Source organism: Scyliorhinus torazame, chromosome X (assembly GCF_047496885.1).
Source record: "Scyliorhinus torazame isolate Kashiwa2021f chromosome X, sScyTor2.1, whole genome shotgun sequence".
NCBI lineage: Eukaryota > Metazoa > Chordata > Chondrichthyes > Carcharhiniformes > Scyliorhinidae > Scyliorhinus > Scyliorhinus torazame.
Window position 1 is genome coordinate 14,187,648 of NC_092738.1, and position 22,619 is coordinate 14,210,266.

The 22,619-nt window shown below is 49.0% G+C and overlaps 1 protein-coding gene across 4 annotated transcripts in view; it reads right to left on the reverse strand.

The window, feature by feature from the left end:
• LOC140405528 (formin-like protein 3) overlaps window positions 1-22,619 on the reverse strand; it is a 923,557-nt gene that overhangs the window by 406,978 nt on the left and 493,960 nt on the right. For all 4 annotated transcript variants that reach the window (XM_072494084.1, XM_072494083.1, XM_072494082.1 and 1 more), the window contains 6 exons: window positions 17,941-18,034; window positions 15,992-16,066; window positions 12,881-12,991; window positions 10,296-10,445; window positions 1,210-1,311; window positions 263-518 (listed from right to left, as the gene is read on the reverse strand). In XM_072494084.1, coding sequence (XP_072350185.1) covers window positions 263-518; window positions 1,210-1,311; window positions 10,296-10,445; window positions 12,881-12,991; window positions 15,992-16,066; window positions 17,941-18,034 — 788 coding nt within the window. The remainder of the gene's footprint in view (window positions 1-262; window positions 519-1,209; window positions 1,312-10,295; window positions 10,446-12,880; window positions 12,992-15,991; window positions 16,067-17,940; window positions 18,035-22,619) is intronic.

Sequence of the window (22,619 nt, forward strand, 5' to 3'; positions counted from 1 at the left end):
GACGGTCTAATCTCAGTCGCAAATGTAGCCTATTAATGTCAATCAAGTTGTTGGCACCATTTTAAGAATGGATGAGTAAAGGCCATTCAGCCTTGCACTCAGCAGCAAAAAAAGCCAGAACAGGTCTTATCCCTCTTGTGTCTTCTCTGCGCTAAGCTTCCTGCACTTCCCATCCCAATTATCTGTGAGAATGACCCCGCTGCCCCCTTCCACCAACCCCTGCCTTTTTATCTCTGAATGGTGAGGAGGAGTGCAGTTTTACCTGGTAATGGCGGAGCGAGGGGTGGCGGAGGAAGGGTTGGCGGTGTTGGCGTTGAAAGAATGGTTTGGATTGCTTCCAGACCCAGGGCAGATCGAGGCAGCACGGCAAGAGCGCCATCAGGACAATCGCCGCTGGGGCCTTGCTGCAAATCCGTCAGCTGTTTTCCCAGGTGAAACTGCCGCTGTAGAGCTTCCTCTTTCTCCTTGATCATCCTCCGCAACGTGTGCACCTGGCTGCTGGCATCCTTGTAAGTCTCCTGTCAGGGCACAAAATGGAGGCAAGGCTTGCAGTCAAATAGTGCGTGGCGTTACATTGCGCTGCTCGCCAACGAGCTTAAATTGTTTTCAAGCGCGCAGCAGGGAGTGCTGCATTCTCCTCTAAGTGGGTGTGCAGGGTGGTCAAAGGAAGCAATCGGGCCTACAACAATCACTGAAGCCTGCTATGGAGTTTCCAGCATCTGGCTTCATGGAAAGGGGCAACCACGAGGCTGAAAGCTCTGTACTTGGAAGTAGTAGTATCCTCAACTTTCAATCTGGTCAAGGAGCTTTAAATGCACCAAAATTGTCTTCAATATTTGACTGATTTCAGAATACAACAGAGAATTGCATCAAAGTTAATCAAACTAAAAAAGAAGTCTCATTTCAGGGTCCCAGGTTTTCCGTGGCCGAGTGTCCTGGTCTAAAGCACATTTACAGCATAAAAGGCTCAAGAGAATGTGGTAATTATGGAGTTAAGCGAGTTAACGCCATTAATTAGGCCGCTCCATATTTTCCTGTGATTCCTCCATTATCCTCACTGAAAACTGTACAATAGGAACTTACATCATTCTGCCTCTCCTTAAAACGGACAGCGGTTGCCACTCTGGACAAGCTTTTGCTTTGTTTTCTTTTCAATTGAGATTTCAAGAGACCAATAACACTGTACTATTCAGAGTCTGAAGGCCTTACCTTTATCGTTTCCAGTTCATTATCCCGATGTAATAGCTGCTTTTCCAGTTCGGCTACCCTCATCATATTTTCATTCTCCAAGTCCTGAAGCCTCTCCGATAACTACAGTGGGGGAAGAACATGGAACATTACAGGACTGTTTCAAGTTCCAGTCATCTAAAACCATACGCCTTTCTCCTTCCAGATAGGTTCAGGAGTATTCACAGCAAAGGATTTAGATTCTAAGTGCCAAGCATTGTGGGACTGCTCTAAGGTTCCATTCTTCCAGAAATTTAGGTCCCAACATCTCTAACTTACAGATGCCAGATGGTTCCCAAATCACTTGGCCTTCTTGGGAAGCAGTGTGCTTCCGAATCAGAATGTTACGGATTCAAGTTACACCTGAAGGGCGCAGATGGCGTGAAGTGCAGTCTACCCAAAGCTAATATCCCACGGATAGTCAAGATATTGATTTTTCACTAAGGGTTGTGTCACGGCCCAGTATATTGTGAACTTTCAGTCAATACTGTTTAAACACTGGACAGACACAGAGTATTAAAATGGCCAATCTCAGCAGGTCGGACAGTCTGGATCACTGTTTGTCAAAGCGAGTCATCCAGACTCGAAACGTTCGCTCCCTTCTCTCTCCACAGATGTTGTCAGACCTGCTGAGATTGTCCAGTATTTTCTGTTTTTGTTTCAGATTCCAGCCTCTGCAGTCATTTGATTTTATCTATCAAAATGGCCACTGCATTTTGAGCTTCAGACAGTCCAAAGTCTCAAGCGCATACCTAATTAAAAATGGGCATTCACAGCCATCCAGGGAATCCAAACACCCCTTTGTTTAAGGATGGATCGACAAAAATGAGCTTTAGAATTCCAGCCAACCTGACTGTGTTTCACCCTCGACTAAGGGGAACATTGAAACTCAAATGTGTGTTAAAGCAAATGTGCGTTAAGACAAATGTGCATTGATCCTTATCAACCTTCCACTGTATTACATTAGTTACCCTCATCCAAGCTAGACTGGGCAAATCTAGTCAAACGACAACACAGGATAGTTGGGATCAACATACACACCACCCTTTGGAAAAATGACTTTGAACGTGTGTAAGTCACAGGATGAAGGGACAATTTTATTGTGTGCTTTTACAATCAGCAATAAGCTGTTTGCAGATAGAGAGTTCCACGGAAATCCATTGACTAGCTGCAAGTCAGAAAGCAGCCAAGGGAATAAACAGTAATACCTTGAAAGCGGGTGATCCAAACAGATAGAGAAGGACTCCCCAAACAAAGTTTGTCTCAGAACCATTCGCTTAGAAATTTGACTACAAGAAGCCTGCTGAGAATCCTTCACTTAACCAGGCCTTCACTTCAACTTTTATCCAAGAAACTACAGGCCTGCGATGAAAGAGACTGAGATTCTAATAAACTGTAACAGTATATTAGCTTCATCCGTATCTGTGTGCCTGAGAGACGAGTGAGTGAAACATTGCATCATTTTGGGGTAAGCATGTGATAATAAACAACCTTCTTTGTTTTTAAACTCACAAAAGGCTTGCTGCTGGATTTATTTAATTGGGGCATTTACTCCAAGGCTAAGAAAACACACCCTCTGACAGAAACGCATAAATTCTGTCCAGGAAATATAAGAACATAAGAACTAGGAACAGGAGTAGGCCATCTGGCCCCTCGAGCCATTTAATGAGATCATGGCTGATCTTTGTGGACTCAGCTCCACTCTCCGGCCCGTACACCATATCCCCGAATCCCATTCTTCTTTAGAAAGGCATCTATCTTTTTCTTAAAAACGTTTAAAGAAGGAGCCTCAACTGCTTCACTGGGCAAGGAATTCCAGAGATTCACAACCCTTTGGGTGAAGAAGTTCCTCCTACACTCCGTCCTTAATCTACCTCCCCTTATTTTGAGGCTATGCCCCCTAGTTCTGCTTTCCCCGACCAGTGGAAACAACCTGCCCGCATCTATCCTATCTATTCCCTTCATAATTTTATATGTCTCAATAAGATCCCCCCGCATCCTTCTAAACTCCAATGAGTACAGTCCCAGTCTACTCAACCTCTCGTCATAATCTAATCCCCTCAACTCTGGGATCAACCTAGTGAATCTCCTCTGCACTCCCTCCAGTGCCAATATGTCCTTTCTCAGGTAAGGAGACCATCAAAACTGAACACAATACTCCAGATGCGGCCTCACCAACACCCTATACAATTGCAGCATAACCTCACTAGTCTTGAACTCCATCCCTCTAGCAATGAAAGACAAAACTCGATTAGCCTTCTTAATCACCTGTTGCACCTGCACACCAACTTTTTGCGACTCGTGCACCAGCACACCCAGGTCCCTCTGCACAGCAGCATGTTTTAACATCTTACTGTTGAAATAATAATCCATTCTGCTGTTATTTCTCCCAAAATGGATAGCCTCACACTTGGCAACATTGAATTCCATCTGCCAGACCCTAGCCCATTCACCTAACCTATCCAAATCCTTCTGCAGACTTCCGGTATCCTCTGCCCTTTTTGCTTTACCACTCATCTTAGTGTCGTCTGCAAACTTTGACACATTGCACTTGGTCCCCAACTCCAAATCATCGATGTAAATTGTGAACAACTGCGGGCCCAACACTGATCCTTGAGGGACCCCACTAGTTACAGGTTGCCAGCCAGAGAAACACCCATTTATCCCCACTCTCTGCTTTCTGTTCGTTAACCAATCCTCTACCCATGCTACCACTTTATCCTCAATGCCATGCATCTTTAGTTTATGCAGCAACCTTTTGTGTGGCACCTTGTCAAAAGCTTTCTGGAAATCCAGATATACCACATCCATTGGCTCCCCGTTATCTACTGCACTGGTAACGTCCTCAAACAATTCTACCAAATTAGTCAGACACGACCTACCCTTTGTGAACCCATGCTGCGTCTGCCCAACGGGACAATTTCCCTCCAGGTGCCCCGCTATTTCCTCCTTAATGATAGATTCCAGCATTTTCCCGACAACCAAAGTTAAGCTTACCGGCCTATAATTACCCGCTTTCTGACGACCTCCTTTTTTAAACAGTGGTGTCACTGAGTGCTGAATTTGGTGCTTTTTGAGTACTATAGTAAGAGTTTAGTGACCGAGGGAGTTAGGTGAGGAGGGAGTAAGGTGCTCCTTTCATTTTGTTTCCGACATTTCCGCAAAGAGTGAGAAGAGAGCCAGGAGTTTGCAGAAAGTGTAGCTGACTGGGAGCAGAGTCGGAGGGCGGAGATCTAGTTAGTCCACAGGGCAGCTATATTCTGTCAGGTAAGAGGGGATGGAGGCTAGGCCAGTTACATGCTCCTCCTGTAGGATGTGGGTGGTGAGGGATACCACTGGTATACTGACTATACCTGCGGGAAGTGCACCCAACTTCAGCTCCTCAAAGACCGTGTTAGGGAACTGGAGCTGAAGCTGGATGAACTTCGGATCATCCGGGAGGCAGAGGGGGTGATTGAGAAGAGTTACAGGGAGGTAACCACACCCAAGGTACAGGACAAGAATAGCTGGGTTACAGTCAGGGGGAAAAAAACAAACAGGCAGACAGTGCAGGGATCCCTCATGGCCGTTCCCCTTCAAAACAAGTATACGGTTTTGGATGCTGTTGAGGGGGATGACCTACCGAGGAAAGGCCCTAGCGGCCAGGTCTCTGGCACTGAGTCTGGCTCTGGGGCTCAGAAGGGAAGGGGGGAGAATAGAAAAGCAATAGTTGTAGGAGATTCAATGGTTAGGGGAATAGATAGGAGATTCTGTGGTTGCGAGCGAGACTCCTGGAAGGTATGTTGCCTCCCGGGTGCCAGGGCCAGGGATGTCTCGGATCGTGTCTTCAGGATCCTTAAGGGGGAGGGTGAGCAGCCAGAGGTCGTGGTGCACATTGGTACCAACGACATAGGTAGGAAAAGGGGTGTGGAGGTAATAAACAAGTTTAGGGAGTTAGGCTGGAAGTTAAAAGCCAGGACAGACAGAGTTGTCATCTCTGGTTTGTTGCCGGTGCCACGTGATAGCGAGGCTAGGAATAGGGAGAGAGTGCAGCTGAACACGTGGCTGCAGGAATGGTGTAGGAGGGAGGGCTTCAGGTATTTGGAGCGCATTCTGGGGAAGGTAGGACCTGTACAAGCAGGACGGGTTGCATCTGAACCAGAGGGGCACCAATATCCTGGGAGGGAGGTTTTCTAGTACTCTTCGGGAGGGTTTAAACTAATTTGGCTGGGGAATGGGAACCGGATTTGTAGTCCAGCAACTAAGGTAGCCGATATTCAGGACGCCAAAGCGTGTAGTGAGGCAGTGGGGAAGGGAACACTGACAAAGGAGAGTATTTGCAGGCACGGAGATGGGTTGAAGTGTGTATACTTCAACGCAAGAAGCATCAGGAATAAGGTGGGTGAACTTAAGGCATGGATCGGTACTTGGGACTACGATGTGGTGGCCATCATGGAAACTTGGATAGAAATGGGTCAGAAATGGTTGTTGGAGGTCCCTGGTTATAGATGTTTCAATAAGATTAGGGAGGGTGGTAAAAGAGGTGGGGGGGTGGCATTATTAATTAGAGATAGTATAACAGCTGCAGAAAGGCAGTTCGAGGAGTATCACCCTATTGAGGTAGTATGGGTTGAAGTCAGAAATAGGAAAGGAGCAGTCACCTTGTTAGGAGTTTTCTATGGGCCCCCCAGTAGTAGCAGAGATGTGGAGGAACAGATTGGGAAACAGATTTTGGAAAGGTGCAGAAGTCATAGGGTAGTAGTCATGGGCGACTTTAACTTCCCAAATATTGAGTGGAAACTCTTTAGATCAAATAGTTTGGATGGGGTGGTGTTTGTGCAATGTGTCCAGGAAGCTTTTCTAACACAGTATGTAGATTGTCCGACCAGAGGAGGGGCAATATTGCATTTAGTACTTGGTAATGAACCAGGGCAAGTGATAGATTTGTTAGTGGGGGAGCATTTTGGAGATAGTGACCACAATTCTGTGACTTTCACTTTAGTAATGGAGCGGGATAGGTACGTGCAACAGGGCAAGGTTTACAATTGGGGGAAGGGTAAATACGATGTTGTCAGACAAGAATTGAAGTGCATAACTTGGGAACATAGGCTGGCAGGGAAGGACACAAGTGAAATGTGGAACTTGTTCAAGGAACAGGTGCTACGTGGTGGTGGATGGCAAATATTCAGCCTGGATCCCAGTTACCAGTGGCGTACCGCAGGGGTCAGTTCTGGGTCCTCTGCTCTTTGTGATTTTCATTAATGACTTGGATGAGGGAGTTGAAGGGTGGGTCAGTAAATTTGCAGACGATACGAAGATTGGTGGAGTTGTGGTTCGTGAGGAGGGCTGTTGTCGGCTGCAAAGAGACATAGATAGGATGCAGAGCTGGGCTGAGAAGTGGCAGATGGAGTTTAACCCTGAAAAGTGTGAGGTTGTCCATTTTGGAAGGACAAATATGAATGCGGAATACAGGGTTAACGGTAGAGTTCTTGGCAATGTGGAGGAGCAGAGAGATCTTGGGGTCTATGTTCATACATCTTTGAAAGTTGTCTTGTTGAAGTTGTACAAGACATTGGTACGGCCACACTTGGAATACTGTGTGCAGTTCTGGTCACCCTATTATAGAAAGGATATTATTAAACTAGAAAGAGTGCAGAAAAGATTTACTAGGATATTACCGGGACTTGATGGTTCGAGTTATAAGGAGAGGCTGGATAGACTGGGACTTTTTTCCCTGGAGCGTAGGAGGCTTAGGGGTGATCTTATAGAGGTCTATAAAATAATGAGGGGCATAGATAAGGTAGATAGTCAACATCTTTTCCCAAAGGTAGGGGAGTCTAAAACTAGAGGGCATATGTTTAAGGTGAGAGGGGAGAGATTCAGAAGGGCCCAGAGGGGCAATTTCTTCACTCAGAGGGTAGTGAGTGTCTGGAATGTGCTGCCAGAGGTAGTAGAAGAGGCGGGTACAATTGTGTCTTTTAAAAAGCATTTAGATAGTTACATGGGTAAGATGGGTATAGAGGGTTATGGGCCAAGTGCGGGCAACTGGGACTAGCTTAATGGTAAAAACTGGGCGGCATGGACTGGTTGGGCCGAAGGGCCTGTTTCCATGCTGTAAACTTCTATGACTTCTATGATTCAAGTGGATAGAGCTGTGAAGAAGGCCTATGGTGTGCTCGCGTTCATTAACAGAGGGATTGAATTTAAGAGCCGTGAGGTGATGATGCAGCTGTACAAAACTTTGGTAAGGCCACATTTGGAGTACTGTGTACAGTTCTGGTCGCCTCATTTTAGGAAGGATGTGGAAGCTTTGGAAAAGGTGCAAAGAAGATTTACCAGGATGTTGCCTGGAATGGAGAGTAGGTCTTACGAGGAAAGGTTGAGGGTGCTAGGCCTTTTCTCATTAGAACGGAGAAGGATGAGGGGCGACTTGATAGAGGTTTATAAGATGATCAGGGAAATAGATAGACAGTCAGAGACTTTTTCCCCGGGTGGAACAAACCATTACAAGGGGACATCAATTTAAGGTGAAAGGTGGAAGATATAGGGGGGATGTCAGAGGTAGGTTCTTTACCCAGAGAGTAGTGGGGGCAGGGAATGCACTGCCTGTGGAAGTAGTTGAGTCAGAAACATTAGGGACCTTCAAGCAGCTATTGGATAGGTACATGGATTACGGTAAAATGATAAAGTGTAGATTTATTTGTTCTTAAGGGCAGCACGGTAGCATTGTGGATAGCACAATTGCTTCACAGCTCCAGGGTCCCAGGTTCGATTCCGGCTTGGGTCACTGTCTGTGCGGAGTCTGCACGTCCTCCCCGTGTCTGCGTGGGTTTCCTCTGGGTGCTCCGGTTTCCTCCCACAGTCCAAAGATGTGCAGGTTAGGTGAAATGGCCAATGATAAATTGCCCTTAATGTCCAAAATTGCCCTTGGTGTTGGGTGGAGGTGTTGAGTTTGGGTCGGGTGCTCTTTCCAAGAGCCGGTGCAGACTCAAAGGGCCGAATGGCCTCCTTCTGCACTGTAAATTCAATGATAATCTATGATTAATCTAGGACAAAGGTTCGGCACAACATCGTGGGCCGAAGGGCCTGTTCTGTGCTGTATTTTCTGTGTTCTATGTTTGCTACTTTCCAATCCTCTGGGACCACCCCAGAGTCTAGTGACTTTTGATAAATTATCAATAGTGCGTTTACAATTTCCCTAGCCATCTCTTTTGACACTCTGGGATGCATCCCATCAGGGCCAGGAGACTTGTCTACCTTTAGCCCCGTTAGCTTGCCCAATACTGCCTCCTTAGTGATTACAATCACCTCAAGGTCCTCACCTATCATATCCTTATTTCCATCAGTCACTGGCATGTTATTTGTGTCCTCCACTGTGAAGACTGACCCAAAAAACCTGTTCAGGTCCTCAGCCATTTCCCCGTCTCCTATTATTAAATCTCCCTTCTCATCTTCCAAAGGACCAATATTTACCTTAGCCACTCTTTTTTGTCTTATATATTTGTAGAAGCTTTTACTATCTGCCTTTATGTTCTGAGCCAGTTTACTTTCATAGTCTACCTTACTCTTCCTTATGGCTTTTTTAGTAGCTTTCTGTTGTCCCCTAAAGACTTCCCAGTCCTCTAGTCTCCCACTAATTTTTGCCACTTTGTATGTTTTTTCCTTCAATTTGATACTTTCCCTCACCTCCTTAGATATCCACGGGCGATTTTTCCCCTTTCTACCGTCTTTCTTTTTTGTCGGTATGAACCTTTTCTGAACACTGTGAAAGATCGCTCGGAAGGTTCTCCACTGTTCCTCAACTGCTTCACCATGAAGTCTTTGCTCCCAGTCTACCTTAGCTAGTTCTTCTCTCATCCCAATGTAATCACCTTTGTTTAAGCACAAAACACTAGTGTTTGATTTTACCTTGTCATCCTCCAACTGTATTTTAAATTCCACCATATTGTGGTCGCTCCTTCCAAGAGGATCCCGAACTATGAGATCATCAATCAATCCTGCCTCATTACACAGGACCAGATCTAGGACCGCTTGTTCCCTTGTAGGTTCCATTACATACTGTTCCAGGAAATTATCCCGGGCACATTCTATAAACTCCTCCTCAAGGCTGCCTTTACCAACCTGGTTAAACCAATCGATATGCAGATTAAAATCTCCCATGATAACCACTGTACCATTTCTACATGCATCCGTTATTTCTTTGCTTATTGCCTGCCCTACCATCCTGTTACTATTTGGTGGCCTATAGACTACTCCTGTCAGTGACCTTTTCGCCTTACTATTCCTGATTTCCACCCAAATTGATTCAACCTTGTCCTCCATAGCACCAATATCATCCCTTACTATTGCCCGGACGCCATCCTTAAACAACAAAGCTACACCACTGCCCTGACCGTCCATTCTATCCTTTCGTATAGTCTGATACCCTCGGATATTTAACTCTATATGAAACATTTTAGCTGCCATATTGAATGCATCATCAGCCAATGAGAGGTCCTGATGCAAGAGACAAAAGCTATCCAAATATTTCCTCCAGAACGTTTTACAGCACCTCATTTTAAAAAACAATTGCCCCAACATAAGTAATGACTGCTCTTTAAGTTAGAATCGTAGAATTCCTGCAGTGCAGAAGGAGGCCATTCAGCCCACCGAGTCTGGACCGACCCTCCAAAAGAGCACTAACTAGGCCCACTCCCCCGCCCTATTCCAAAAATCTAACCTGCACATCTTTGGACACTAAGGAGCAATTTAGCATGGCCGACACACCTAACCTGCACATCTTTGGACTGTGGGAGGAAACCGGAGCACCAGGAGGAAACCCACGCACACACGGGGAGAACGTGCAAACTCTACACAGTCACCCGAGGCCGGAATTGAATTTGGGTCTCTGGCACTGCGAGGCAGCTCACAATCCCTTTCCCCTACCCTCCTCACTATCCTGGATACTCAGTATAAAAGCCCCCAGTGGCAGACCCCCAATACTGCAACACATGGACCTGCTCAGTTTGAGCTGACATCCTTGGCTATCATGAATACTCAGCCATTCATGATAAACTGGGTGGGAAGCCCTTTACAGATCATGTACTCACATGTGACAAGTGCTCTTCCAGTTCGTCCACTTTCTCCAAGGCCGCATTTTTAGTCTCTGCATCTTCGAGTAGGCCTCCCACATCAAAAACGTTGTCTAGGTAGGCCTGGATTTGAACCTGGAGTTTGTCACTTTCCGTATGCTTGGATTTCTGAAGGGAAAGTAAATTATTGCAATCATTATTGACAGGTGGCTGTGTGTTTGCAAAACAGAATGGAAAATAGACACAATGGCGCCATTGAGGTCATTCGGAACGTGATTAATGATACTGGCAATGCACTGCACACGGAAATGGATTTGAAGATACTGTGCTGAGCCATGAGGATATCGTCCACCCAAGAAACCAGGGTCATTTCTGGGTGTACACATTCGCACCCGCAATTGGCAACCATGCCTTAAAGATGACTGCAAATCCATCCTCTTGATCCTTGAGAGGAACCTGGGACAGAATACTGACCACAACCTTTGCAAGGATCTGCTCCATCTCCAGGGTATTCAACAGATTTCAGGGATTGAACTCAGCCGCAATCCCTGTGGAATTCCCGACCACAAAAGGTTGCAGAAGCCCAGTCACTGAATGAGTTCAAGAAAGAGATTCAATTTTTCTTTTTAGGTTTTAATGGCATCAAGGGGTATGAGGAGAAAACGGGAAAATAGCATTGAGATTAAGGGTCAACCACGATCACATTGAATGGCGGACAGGCTCGAGGGGCCGAATGGCCTCCTCCTGCTCCTCGTTTCTATGAGCCAGGTGGAACTGTTCGAGGGCATTTTCAAAGGAAATATGCGAACGGGCAGCACAATGCTGGTGGCAAGCGTCATTATGACAACCCTATCGAGCTGGCACACACTTTTGAATGTGGTGGTTCAGGTTTAAAAAGGCGATTTGTAAGGCTGGAGTTCAAGATCAATTTTCACGGGAGAAAACTGTAGCACAGGTAATGTCATGAAACTGGTAACCCAGGGACTGGATTAATCCTCCAGAGAGACAAGGTTCAAATTTGCTGGAGTAATTGAAATTCTGTGGCCACAATTTTACTGTCACTCTGCGCCCGAAAAGCAGCGTGGCCGATAGAAGCCAGGAGACCCCGCTCCCGGGATCTACCCAGCTCACAACGCCTCACAAGACGAGGCAATGTAAATCCCGACCATTGTGGGTGGAATCACGTTCTGGCAAAGCGTTAAAGCGAGACAGCTAGTCTTACTAAAATGTGTAGATTCCCAAGGTACCCGAGGCTTAGGATCTATCTCCTTCGCCTCGGAGGCCTTGGGCAAGCACCGTTCAGCAGTGGTCTCCACAAATAGGGAACAGACGATGGCACTCGTGGGGGTCTCCCTGGGGATCAGAGACCGCCAGGTGCATATCCTTTGGGCATGGTGCTACTCGGGCACCCTGACAGTGCCAGCCTGGCACTGCCAAGGTGCCAAGCTAGGATTTTGTTGCGTGGTGGCAATCCAGCTGGGGATGCCCTGTGCTGGTGTTATGGGACCCTCCCATTGTGTGTTGGGAGTTTTTTTGGGGGGGGGGGGGGGTTGGGGGTCACTTTGGGGGCTCCAGAGATCAGGACGCCATTTAAAAATCACTCGCTACGCTGAGGAGTCCTGGCGAGCGGAGCTCCTCAGTGCACAAAATGGGGCAATGTGCGACCTTGGCCGCGCGTTCCCCGCTGAGGTCCCCGACCTAACGCGAATGATGTTCTATAGCGTGTTTCTTGGCGCTGCGAGCGCCGGAAAACACGTAGTAAACATGCTTACTATGGGACTTTGTTCCCATTTAGTTAAATCCCGCCCAATATATTAATTCATCTGGAATCAAATGAAAGTCTTATTACCAATGATCATGATGATCATAAAAACCCCTCAGGTGCACTGTTATCTGGAAAGGAAGGATTTTCTGCCAGTCTTACCTAGTCTGACTGACATGTGACTCCAGACTCACAGCAATGTGGGTGAATCTTAACTGCCCTCTGAAATGAAACATCGCACCGTCTGCTCAAGGGCAATTAGGGATGGGCAATAAATACGAAGCCTATCCAGCGATGCCCACATCCCAAGAGTGAATTTAAAGGACACTTAAATGTACACGGTGCCCGTCAACTATTTTGATTAAACCAAATAAACTGAGGGACAAATTAAAAGGGGCAGTCTCTTAAAGGGATACTGCCTTAAACAAAAATAAATTAAACATAAAACATCAAAATAAAATGTGGGTTAAAGGGTCAATAAGCACCCCAGCCCTTGCGGTGCCCAGCGAGCATGGAGGGCCTCAACGGTGCCCGTGGACACTGCATGCTCTGGGGGCTGGTTTAGCACAGTGGGTTAAATCACTGGCTTTAATGCAGAACACAGCCAGCAGCGCGGGTTCAATTCCCGCACCGGCCTCCCTGAACAGGCGCCGGAATGTGGCGACTAGGGGCTTTTCACAGTAACTTCATTGAAACCTACTTGTGACAATGAGCGATTATTATTCTTATCCAGGGACACCTGGCCGCAAATGCAAGGGGTCCTTCAATTGGCTTGGAATCTTCGTCAACTGGCACCATAATTATCGAGACTGCTTTTCACGAGTGCAATTCTCACACCCACCTCCAGGAATTCGTCAAGGCCCAGTTTAGTGAACTCGAACTGCAAGTGGACCCGGAAATTCATGTCCTCCACAGAATGGACCACGATGTTAATGAACTGCATGCACGCCACCTAGCAAGGGAACAAGGGCAAGGAGAAGAAGCTGAAAGACATCGTCAAGCCTATCGTCCACCAGAACTAGGTTCAAGTCGTACTTAAGAGAGTGCATCCGAATCGCTGATAATGCAGTGTGCCCAAAAAGGTGATGGAAAGCAGATTCAATAGTAAATAGATAGTTCAGTCGATAAATACTTAAAGTGGAAACATTTGCGGGGCTCCGGGGAAAGGGTACGGAAGTGAGGCCAATGGGACAGAACCAGCACAGGCGTGATGGGCCAAGTGGCCTCCTTCTGTACTGCGTCAGTCAATGATTCAATCCACAGATTTGTAAGTCAAAATGTCAATGGTTTACCAATCTCGAGGCCCAACTCTTCGACTAAGCTTTTGCGCTACCCCCCTTTCTTCGCTTGGCAGCCATTTTACACGTCTGCAAAGTGACTTGGAGCATGCTGTTTCATTGTAGTTGCTGTACGCCACATTTTTTTGGAGTTTTTGAATATTTTTAAGGCAGAGCCACGAAGATTATTGATTAACAAGAGAGTGAAAGGTTATCGGGGGCAGGCGGGAACATAGAGCATAGAACATACAGTGCAGAAGGAGGCCATTCGGCCCATCGAGTCTGCACCGACCCACTTAAGTCCTCACTTCCACCCTACCCCCGTAACACAATAACCCTTCCTAACCTTTTTGGTCACTAAGGGCAATTTAGCATGGCCAATCCACCTAACCTGCACATCTTTGGACTGTGGGAGGAAACCGGAGCACCCGGAGGAAACCCACGCAGACACGGGGAGGACGTGCAGACTCCGCACAGACAGTGACCCAAGCCGGGAATCGAACATGGGACCCTGAAACTGTGAAGCAACATTGCTACCATGCTGCATGTGGAGTTGAGGTTACAATCAGATCTTATTGAATGGTAGAGCAGGCTCGGGGGCCTACCCCTGGCTCCTAATTCGGATGTTCAGAAATGTTCGTTGCCATTAATTCTTCACCTAACCTCGTACCCTACGAGAGGCTCTGGAATTCATTCATTTAACGTCCCGAACTCTCCTCATTTTAGAAGCTCCTTAAAACATAATTCTCCCACTGGGCTTTTCCTAATCTCTCCTTACGTGACTCAAGTGTCAAACTTTGTCTGATTAAGCTCTTGAAGCACCTTGGGAGGTTTTACGACATCAAAGGTGCTATATAAATGCAAGTCATTATCGCGTTGCTCTCAAATTTAATTTGTATTTCTATCTCAGTTCACTATCACTCTGACTGACCGTAAATGATTACTGGTATCATTTTCTCTTCACGCATTTAATATTTTAAGATCAGGCTTGTCCAACGTGTAGTCTCAGGGCCGGATGTGGTTCTCGAAGCCCCTCTGTGTTGCACGCCCCCCGGGAGCCAGTTTTCAAAATGGTGGTCAATCAGGTAAGTTTGTATGGAGGAATCTGCTTGGAGCTGCTCCTCCAATCACAGGCCATTTCTTTTCCATGTTTGCTGCTGATAGGCGTTTGAGCCAATCAGCGCCAACGTGGGAGAGAAGGTGACTTATGACGATTACACTCTAAAACTCATCTTTATTTATTACTCATTGTTTTTCTCAGCAAGTTGGTCACATCTCAGCTTTTTAAAAATTGAAATCCATGTCGAGCCAAACTTTATCTTTCTGAAATTTGTCAATCAGCCCCTTGAGTGGGAAAATTTTGAAATTCTTCCCCCCCCCCCCCCGGACGCAAAAAAAGGTTGGACAAGTTGACATCCTGACTTGGAAATATATCGGCCGTTCCTTCACTGTCGCTGGGTCAAAATCCTGGAACTCCCTCCCTAACAGCACTGTGGGTGTACCTACACCACATGGACTGCAGCTGTTCAGGAAGGCAGCTCACGAGGTGGGACCTGTAAGGGAGGAAGATGGCTTTTGCACTATGTTTATAAATTCATGTACATTGTTTATTTGTTTATTTCATAGAATTTACAGTGCAGAAGGAGGCCATTCAGCCCATCGAGTCTGCACTGGCTCTTGGAAAGAGCACCCTACCCAAGGTCAACACCTCCACCCTATCCCCATAACCCAGTAACCCCACCCAACACCAAGGGCAATTTGGAACACTAAGGGAAATCTATCATGGCCAATCCACCCAACCTGCACATCTTTGGACTGTGGGAGGAAACCGGAGCACCCGGAGGAAACCCACGCAGACACTGGGAGGATGTGCAGACTCGTACAGACAGTGACCCAAGCCGGAATCGAACCTGGGACCCTGCAGCTGTGAAGCAATTGTGCTATCCACAATGCTACCGTGCTGCCCACTGTTGTTGTTGTTATAAAACCATAAATACCTAATAAAATGTTTATTAAAAAAAAGGCAGCTCACCGCCACCTTCTCAAGGGGCAAATGGGATGGGCAACAAATGCTGGGCCTAGCCAGCGAGGCCCACATCCCGTAAATTAATTTTAATAAGCCAGTTTTTGATGCTTCAATGAGGTTCCTCCCTGTCTTAACCGTCTTGTCTCTGAACTGCACAGACGAAGTACACAACAATGTGAATGGCCTCTTTTGGTTCTGTACCCACAGGTTTCTCTAGTATTTCAACCACTTCTTTCCCATTATTCTCTTACATAACAGTCAGTAATTTGCCACTTGAAATAAGGGAGACCCCCGGCCCCCTTAACTTCCTTCCTCATAATGTTTCCAATGCTTCCAGCCCCCAAAAGGTAGTTTCCTGAGCGTCCAGTGTACGTCAGTCTCGGGAATAGGTGGCAAAGCTGTGCTGAAGGCCTGGGGAGCTTGGGCAATGACGCTTTTCTGGGTTATGACCAGCCTTGCCTCCCCATTGCGTGTACGTGAATACACGTTTGCGCTGAATCGACAGATCCACTGAGCCTGCACTGCCGACATGGACCCATGCTCAGTGGCAAACGTGAGGCAGACAATCAGTGGCTTCGCTCTCGTCGAGTGAGGCTCCACACCCGCAGCTCAGCCTTCCACCCCTTCCACCTGGACTACTGTGACTTACCATGAAATCAATGTTGCTGTCTTCATTGCGAAAATACTCCATCAGGTTTTCAAAGCGATGCTTTTCTTTGCACACCTTAAAGGAATAGAAGAGTTCAATGTTTTATTGTTGTGCAACAAAGCCAAGCAAACCTTTACTGCCTCAAATCCATGCAGCAACCCAGCCGGAACCAATTAATATCTGACCTGTGGGAGTCAAAACCAATAAATCAATCCCATTGAGGCCGAGGAATTTCACGTCAAGAAATGGAAACGGGCAGTAGAACTCGCTCCCTGCTAAATACAGAGGAACTGATCATCCGAGCTCCATGAAGCTTTCTTGCAACATTTGGGCTCCACACACGCACATCCCTAATGAGATGCTTTGCACCGTCCACTTTTGAGTATGAAAACCCAACCCATGGTTATCCATGTTCACACACAGCCATGTGTACCATCTACAAGATGCACTGCAGACACTCACCAAGGCTCCTTCAACAGCACCTTTCAATCCCACGATCACTACCATGTAGAAGGACAAGAGCAGCAATACCAGCAGTGGTCACTGTTCCCGAAATGCTCCCCGACTGAAACTTCTACCACCTGGCCGGGCTCATTCCCTAATACCAGGTCCAGTATAGCCCCTTCTCTAGTTGGACTATCTACATATTGTTTTAAGAAGCCCTCCTGGATGCTCCTTACAAACTCTGCCCCGTCCAAGCACTAAGTGAGTCCCAGTCAATATTGGGGAAGTTAAAGTCTCCCTACTCTGGTAGGGAGGGCATTAGCTATGAGAGGTTGAATAAACTCGGTTTGTTCTCACTGGAACGACGGAGGTTGAGGGGCGACCTGATAGAGGTCTACAAAATTATGAGGGGCATAGGCAGAGTGGATAGTCAGAGGCTTTTCCCCAGGGTAGAGGGGTCAATTACTAGGGGGCATAGGCTTAAGGTGCGAGGGGCAAGGTTTAGAGTAGATGTACGAGGCAAGTTTTTTTACACAGAGGGTAGTGGGTGCCTGGAACTCGCTACCGGAGGTGGTGGTGGAAGCAGGGACGATAGTGACGTTTAAGGGGCATCTTGACAAATACATGAATAGGATGGGAATAGAGGGATACGGATCCTGGAAGTGTAGAAGATTTTAGTTTGGACGGGCAGAATGGTCGGCATGGGCTTGGAGGGCCGAAGGGCCTGTTCCTGTGCTGTACTTTTCTTTGTTCTTTGTTCCTTCACTGTCGCTGGGTCAAAATCCTGGAACTCCCTCCCTAACAGCACAGTGGGTGTACCTACACCACGGACTGCAGCAGTTCAAGGCGGCAGCTCACCACCACCTTCTCAAGGGGCAATTAGGGATGGGAAACAAATGCTGGGCCTCGCAACAGCACCCACATCCCACAAACAATTCGAAAAAAAGACAGACCACCCGCACAGGCCGCCATTGTGAGCTTCACGTTTGTAAGGGCCTTTCTTCATCGTTGGCATAGTCCATGGGTCCAAGCAGGCTTTCCTATTGTGAGCCGATGCCAGGCACACATCTTCGCACGCTTAGAAATCCAGTGGCTCTCACAAATTGCTGAGCTACCATCATGAGGTGCCAATCCCCACCATGTCAAGCAGGAATTCATGGTCTGGCTCCCTCCATTGCAGAGTTAATCACTCAAATCACAGACAGCATCGAAGCCTTCGGAGAGCGGGGGGGGGGGGGGGGGGGGGAGGGGGGGGGGGGAGACGCACTCCGGCAGAGGACACAAGCAACACCGCCCCCTGCCTCCGCCAACTGATGGACAGCAGCCATGAAGAGTTACCCAGCTCACAATATCCCAGACTCCCTTTGGAGGTCAGACAAGGAGCAGCCGCAATGATGTGAGAGCCCAGAGAGAGCCCTCCATCGCCACACACATGCACGCACGGGAAAAGCACCACCAGGATCGACTATTCCCGACATTCAGGCCTGAACTCAAAGCTCGGCTACCTCTTTGAAGTGGTCGAACGCAGAAAGGATGATTTCATGTCCACCTCTCACAAGACACACCGCTGCTAACAGCTCCAATACCAGGGCTTTGGTTCTGCAAAATAAAGAGGATAGCGATTGGCTGTTGGGGGTCAGGAATTTCGGAATGTTAAAAGACCTGGGCCTATCTAGCATTCACTCAGTCACTTGATGCTGTGACACTAGCGTTGACAGCGAATAATAGTAACCGTTCTCCACCAATTCATTTACGATAAGCTCAACACGAGATGAGGAAAATTCCAGTCGCGGAGAGCGTCGGGAACTAAAGGTCCAACGACACCGGGGCAATACCATTGGCAGCGGCGGATCCAGAAGATCACGCCATTGGCCAACGCCGGGCCTCCTCCCCCGCCAAGACGCATCCCGTAGCTAAAGGCAGAATCGGGATTCAGGATTTTACTGTTTTAAAAAAACATTACATTTAGTACTGGTGAAGTGTGTGCGCGGAGGGGTTGGGGGGAACAATTTTTTGAATAGGGGTCAGTGACCAGGGGTTCCATTCCCAACCACTGCCCACGTCAGATTTCGAACGGTTATTGGATCGGCACATGGAGCACACCTGAATGACAGGGAGTGGGATAGCTTGATCTTGGTTTCAGACAATGCTCGGCACAACATCGAGGGCCGAAGGGCCTGTTCTGTGCTGTACTGTTCTATGTTCTATCACGAGCGAGGTTCCCAGCATGCAACTGGACAATTACTGCCAGGCTTGATCCTTCGAGCAGGATGGTGAAGCCTCAGGTTTTCTTCATGGCCAACCAATCACAAAGCTTTGATGGAGGCGCCGACCTTTTAACAATTGGACATCTCGGACTTCCGGGTCGCGGCGATGCGGTGCTAAGCCGCGCGAGTCGGCAGCTCCCGCAGAAACGGACTTTTGGGCCCGCTAACGGAGCCCCAACGGACCTTTAAAAAAAACCAACCCGTGGGGAAGAACGGAGGAAGCCCCCTACAGCCCTGCATGGACCGGACCCGCAGTGAAACAGCGAGGAAAGCGGCCCTGGAGCAGCGGGAGAAGAAAGAAGAAAAAAAACAAAATGGCGGCGCCCACAGAGAGGAGATGAAAGAGTTCATCAAGGGCTGCTTCGAGGAGCTGCGTAAGGAGATGGTGGCGCCTATACTGGCAATGATTGAAAGACTTGGAGAAACCCAGAAAGCCCAAGAGGTGAAGATTCAGGAGATCCAGGAAAAAGTGAGTGAGAACGGCGACGGGCTCGTGGGCCTGGCGGAGAGAGTGGAGCGGCACGAGGCGCTGCACAAGATGTGGGCGGGAAGACTCGAAGACCTGGAGAACAGATCAAGGAGAAACAACTTGAGGATCCTGGGTCTCCCAGAAGGAATGGAGGGGGCCGATGCCGCGGCATATGTGGGCACAATGATCGGGACGCTGATGGGTGTGGAGGCCCCCCCGGGATTGCTGGAGCTGGATGGGGCGCAGCGAGTGCTAGCGAGGAAGCCCAAGGCAAAAGAGCCGCCAAGGGCGATGGTGCTGAGATTTCACCGGTTTGCGGACAGAGAGAGGGTCCTGAAATGGGCCAAGAAGGAACGGAGCAGCAAGTGGGACAATGCGGAGATCAGAATATACCCGGACTGGAGCGCGGAGGTCGCTAAGCGGAGAGCGGGTTTCAACCGGGCCAAAGCGGTGCTGCACCGGAAAGGGGTGAAATTTGGAATGTTGCAGCCAGCGCGAATGTGGGTTACACATAATGGCCAACACCACTACTTCGAAACGCCCGAAGAGGCGTGGACCTTTATACTAACTGAAAAGTTGGACTCTAATTGAGGGTTTGTGTGGGAGGGGGGTGTTTGAGGGTTGAAGTATGATGGTTGTTGTACATAGGGGGTCAACCACGCGCAGGAAAGGATATATGGGCTGGGGGACAGGGACAAGGCCACGACAGGAGCTGCGCCAGAGGGGGCGGGGCAGGCTTTGGGAAGTGCGGGGTTTTTCCCGCGCGCGGCAAAAAAATAAAATAAAAAGGGCGGGAAGGGGACAAAGGAATGTACATTGATTGGGAGAGTCCCACACCGGGGGGGGGGGTGGTGAGAGTCCCTCCAATCCAGCTGATAACGTGGAACGTGAGGGGCCTGAATGGGCCGGTGAAACGGGCTCGAGTGTTCGCGCACTTGAAGGGACTGAAGGCAGACGTGGCAATGCTCCAAGAGACACACCTGAAGGTGGCGGACCAGGTCAGGTTAAGAAAGGGATGGGTAGGACAGGTATTTCACTCGGGATTGGACGCAAAAAATAGAGGGGTGGCAATTCTGGTGGGAAAGCGGGTGTCATTTGAGGCCAAGACTATCGTAGCGGATAATGGAGGGAGATATGTGATGGTGAGCGGTAGGTTGCAAGGGACGTGGGTGGTGTTGGTAAATGTATACGCCCCGAACTGGGATGATGCCGGATTCATGAAGCGCATGTTGGGGCGCATTCCGGACCTGGAGATAGGAGGACTAATAATGGGAGGGGACTTCAATACGGTGCTGGACTCAGCACTGGACCGCTCCAGATCAAGGACGGGAAGGAGGCCGGCGGCGGCCAAGGTACTTAGGGGGTTTATGGATCAGATGGGGGGAGTGGACCCATGGCGGTTTGCAAGGCCGCAGGCCAGGGAATTTTCTTTTTTCTCCCATGTGCACAAAGCCTACTCTCGGATAGATTTCTTTGTTCTGGGCAGGGCGCTCATCCCGAGAGTGGGGGGGACGGAGTATTCGGCCATAGCCGTTTAGGACCATGCCCCGCACTGGGTGGAACTGGAGCTGGGAGAGGAGAGGGACCAACGCCCGCTGTGGCGGCTGGATGTGGGACTGCTGGCCGATGAGGTGGTGTGTGGGAAGGTGAGGGGGTGTATTGAAAGGTACTTGGAGGCCAACGACAATGGGGAGGTGCGAGTGGGGGTGGTATGGGAGGCGTTGAAGGTGGTGATCAGAGGAGAGCTGATCTCCATCAGGGCTCATAGAGAGAAGATAGAGGGAATGGAAAGGGAGAGGTTAGTGGGGGAGATCTTGCGGGTGGACAGGAGATACGCAGAGGCCCCGGAGGAAAGATTACTTGGGGAAAGGCGACGGCTCCAGACGGAGTTTGACCTGCTGACCACGGGCAAGGCGGAGGCACAGTGGAGGAAGGCGCAAGGGGCGACTTACGAGTACGGGGAAAAGGCTAGTCGGATGCTGGCGCACCAGCTCCGTAAGAGGGCGGCAGCGAGCGAAATAGGGGGAATCAAAGATGGAAGGGGAGCCACGGTACGAAGCGCAACGAAAATAAATAAGGTATTTAAGGACTTTTATGAAGAGCTGTACAGATCCCAGCCCCCAGGGGGGGATGAGGCGATTCCTGGACCAGCTGGGGTTCCCGAGGGTGGAGGAGCAGGAGGCGGTTGGTTTGGGGGCACCAACTGGGCTGGAGGAGTTGAGTTAGGGTTTGGGGAGCATGCAGGCGGGGAAGGCCCCGGGGCCGGATGGGTTCCCGGTGGAATTCTACAGAAAATATGTGGACCTGCTGGCCCCGCTACTAGTGAGGACCTTCAACGAGGCAAGAGAGGAGGGAACCCTGCCCCAGACAATGTCGGAGGCGACACTCCCCCTGATCCTAAAGCGAGACAAGGATCCACTGCAATGTGGATTGTACAGGCCGATTTCGCTCCTCAATGTGGATGCCAAGCGATTGGCGAAAGTACTGGCCACTAGGATTGAGGACTGTGTCCCGGGGGTGATTCACGAGGACCAAACGGGATTCGTAAAGGGCAGGCAGTTAAATACCAATGTGCGGCAGCTCTTAAACGTGATAACGATGACATCGGAGGAGGGAGAGGCGGAGATAGTGGCAGCTATGGACGCGGAAAAAGCCTTTGACCGAGTAGAGTGGGAGTACCTCTGGGAGGTATTGCGCAGGTTTGGGTTCGGGGGAGGGTTTATTAGATGGGTTAAGCTCCTTTACAGTGCCCCGGTGGCGAGCGTAGTGACAAACCGGCGGAGGTCAGAGTACTTTCGGCTGTACCGAGGGACGAGACAGGGGTGCCCCCTGTCCCCCCTGTTGTTTGCATTGGCGATCGAACCCTTGGCCATATCACTTAGGGAGTCTCAGAAATGGAGGGGGATAGTCCGCGGGGGAGAGGAGCATCGGGTATCGCTATATGCGGATGACCTGCTGCTATACGTGGCGGACCCAATGGAGGGGATGGTGGAGGTCATGCAGACTCTGAAGGAGTTTGGAGAGTTCTCGGGCTACAAGCTTAATGTAGAGAAGAGTGAGCGTTTTGTATTACAGGCAGGGGACCAAGAAAGAGGGATAGGGGACCTACCGCTGAGGAGGGCGGAGAGGAGTTTTCGGTATCTGGGGATCCAGATAGCCAGAAGTTGGGGGGCCCTACATAAACTGAATCTGACGAGGGTGGTGGAGCAAATGGAGGAGGATTTTAAAAGATGGGACATGCTCCCGCTCTCGTTGGCGGGTACGGTGCAGTCGGTCAAAATGGTGGTCCTCCCGAGGATTTTGTTCGTGTTTCAGTGCCTCCCCATCGTGATCACCAAGGGCTTTTTCAAGAAAGTAGGTAGGAGTATTATGGGGTATGTGTGGGCAAATAAGACACCGAGGGTTAGGAGAGGGTTCTTGGAACGCAGCAGGGACCGAGGAGGGTTGG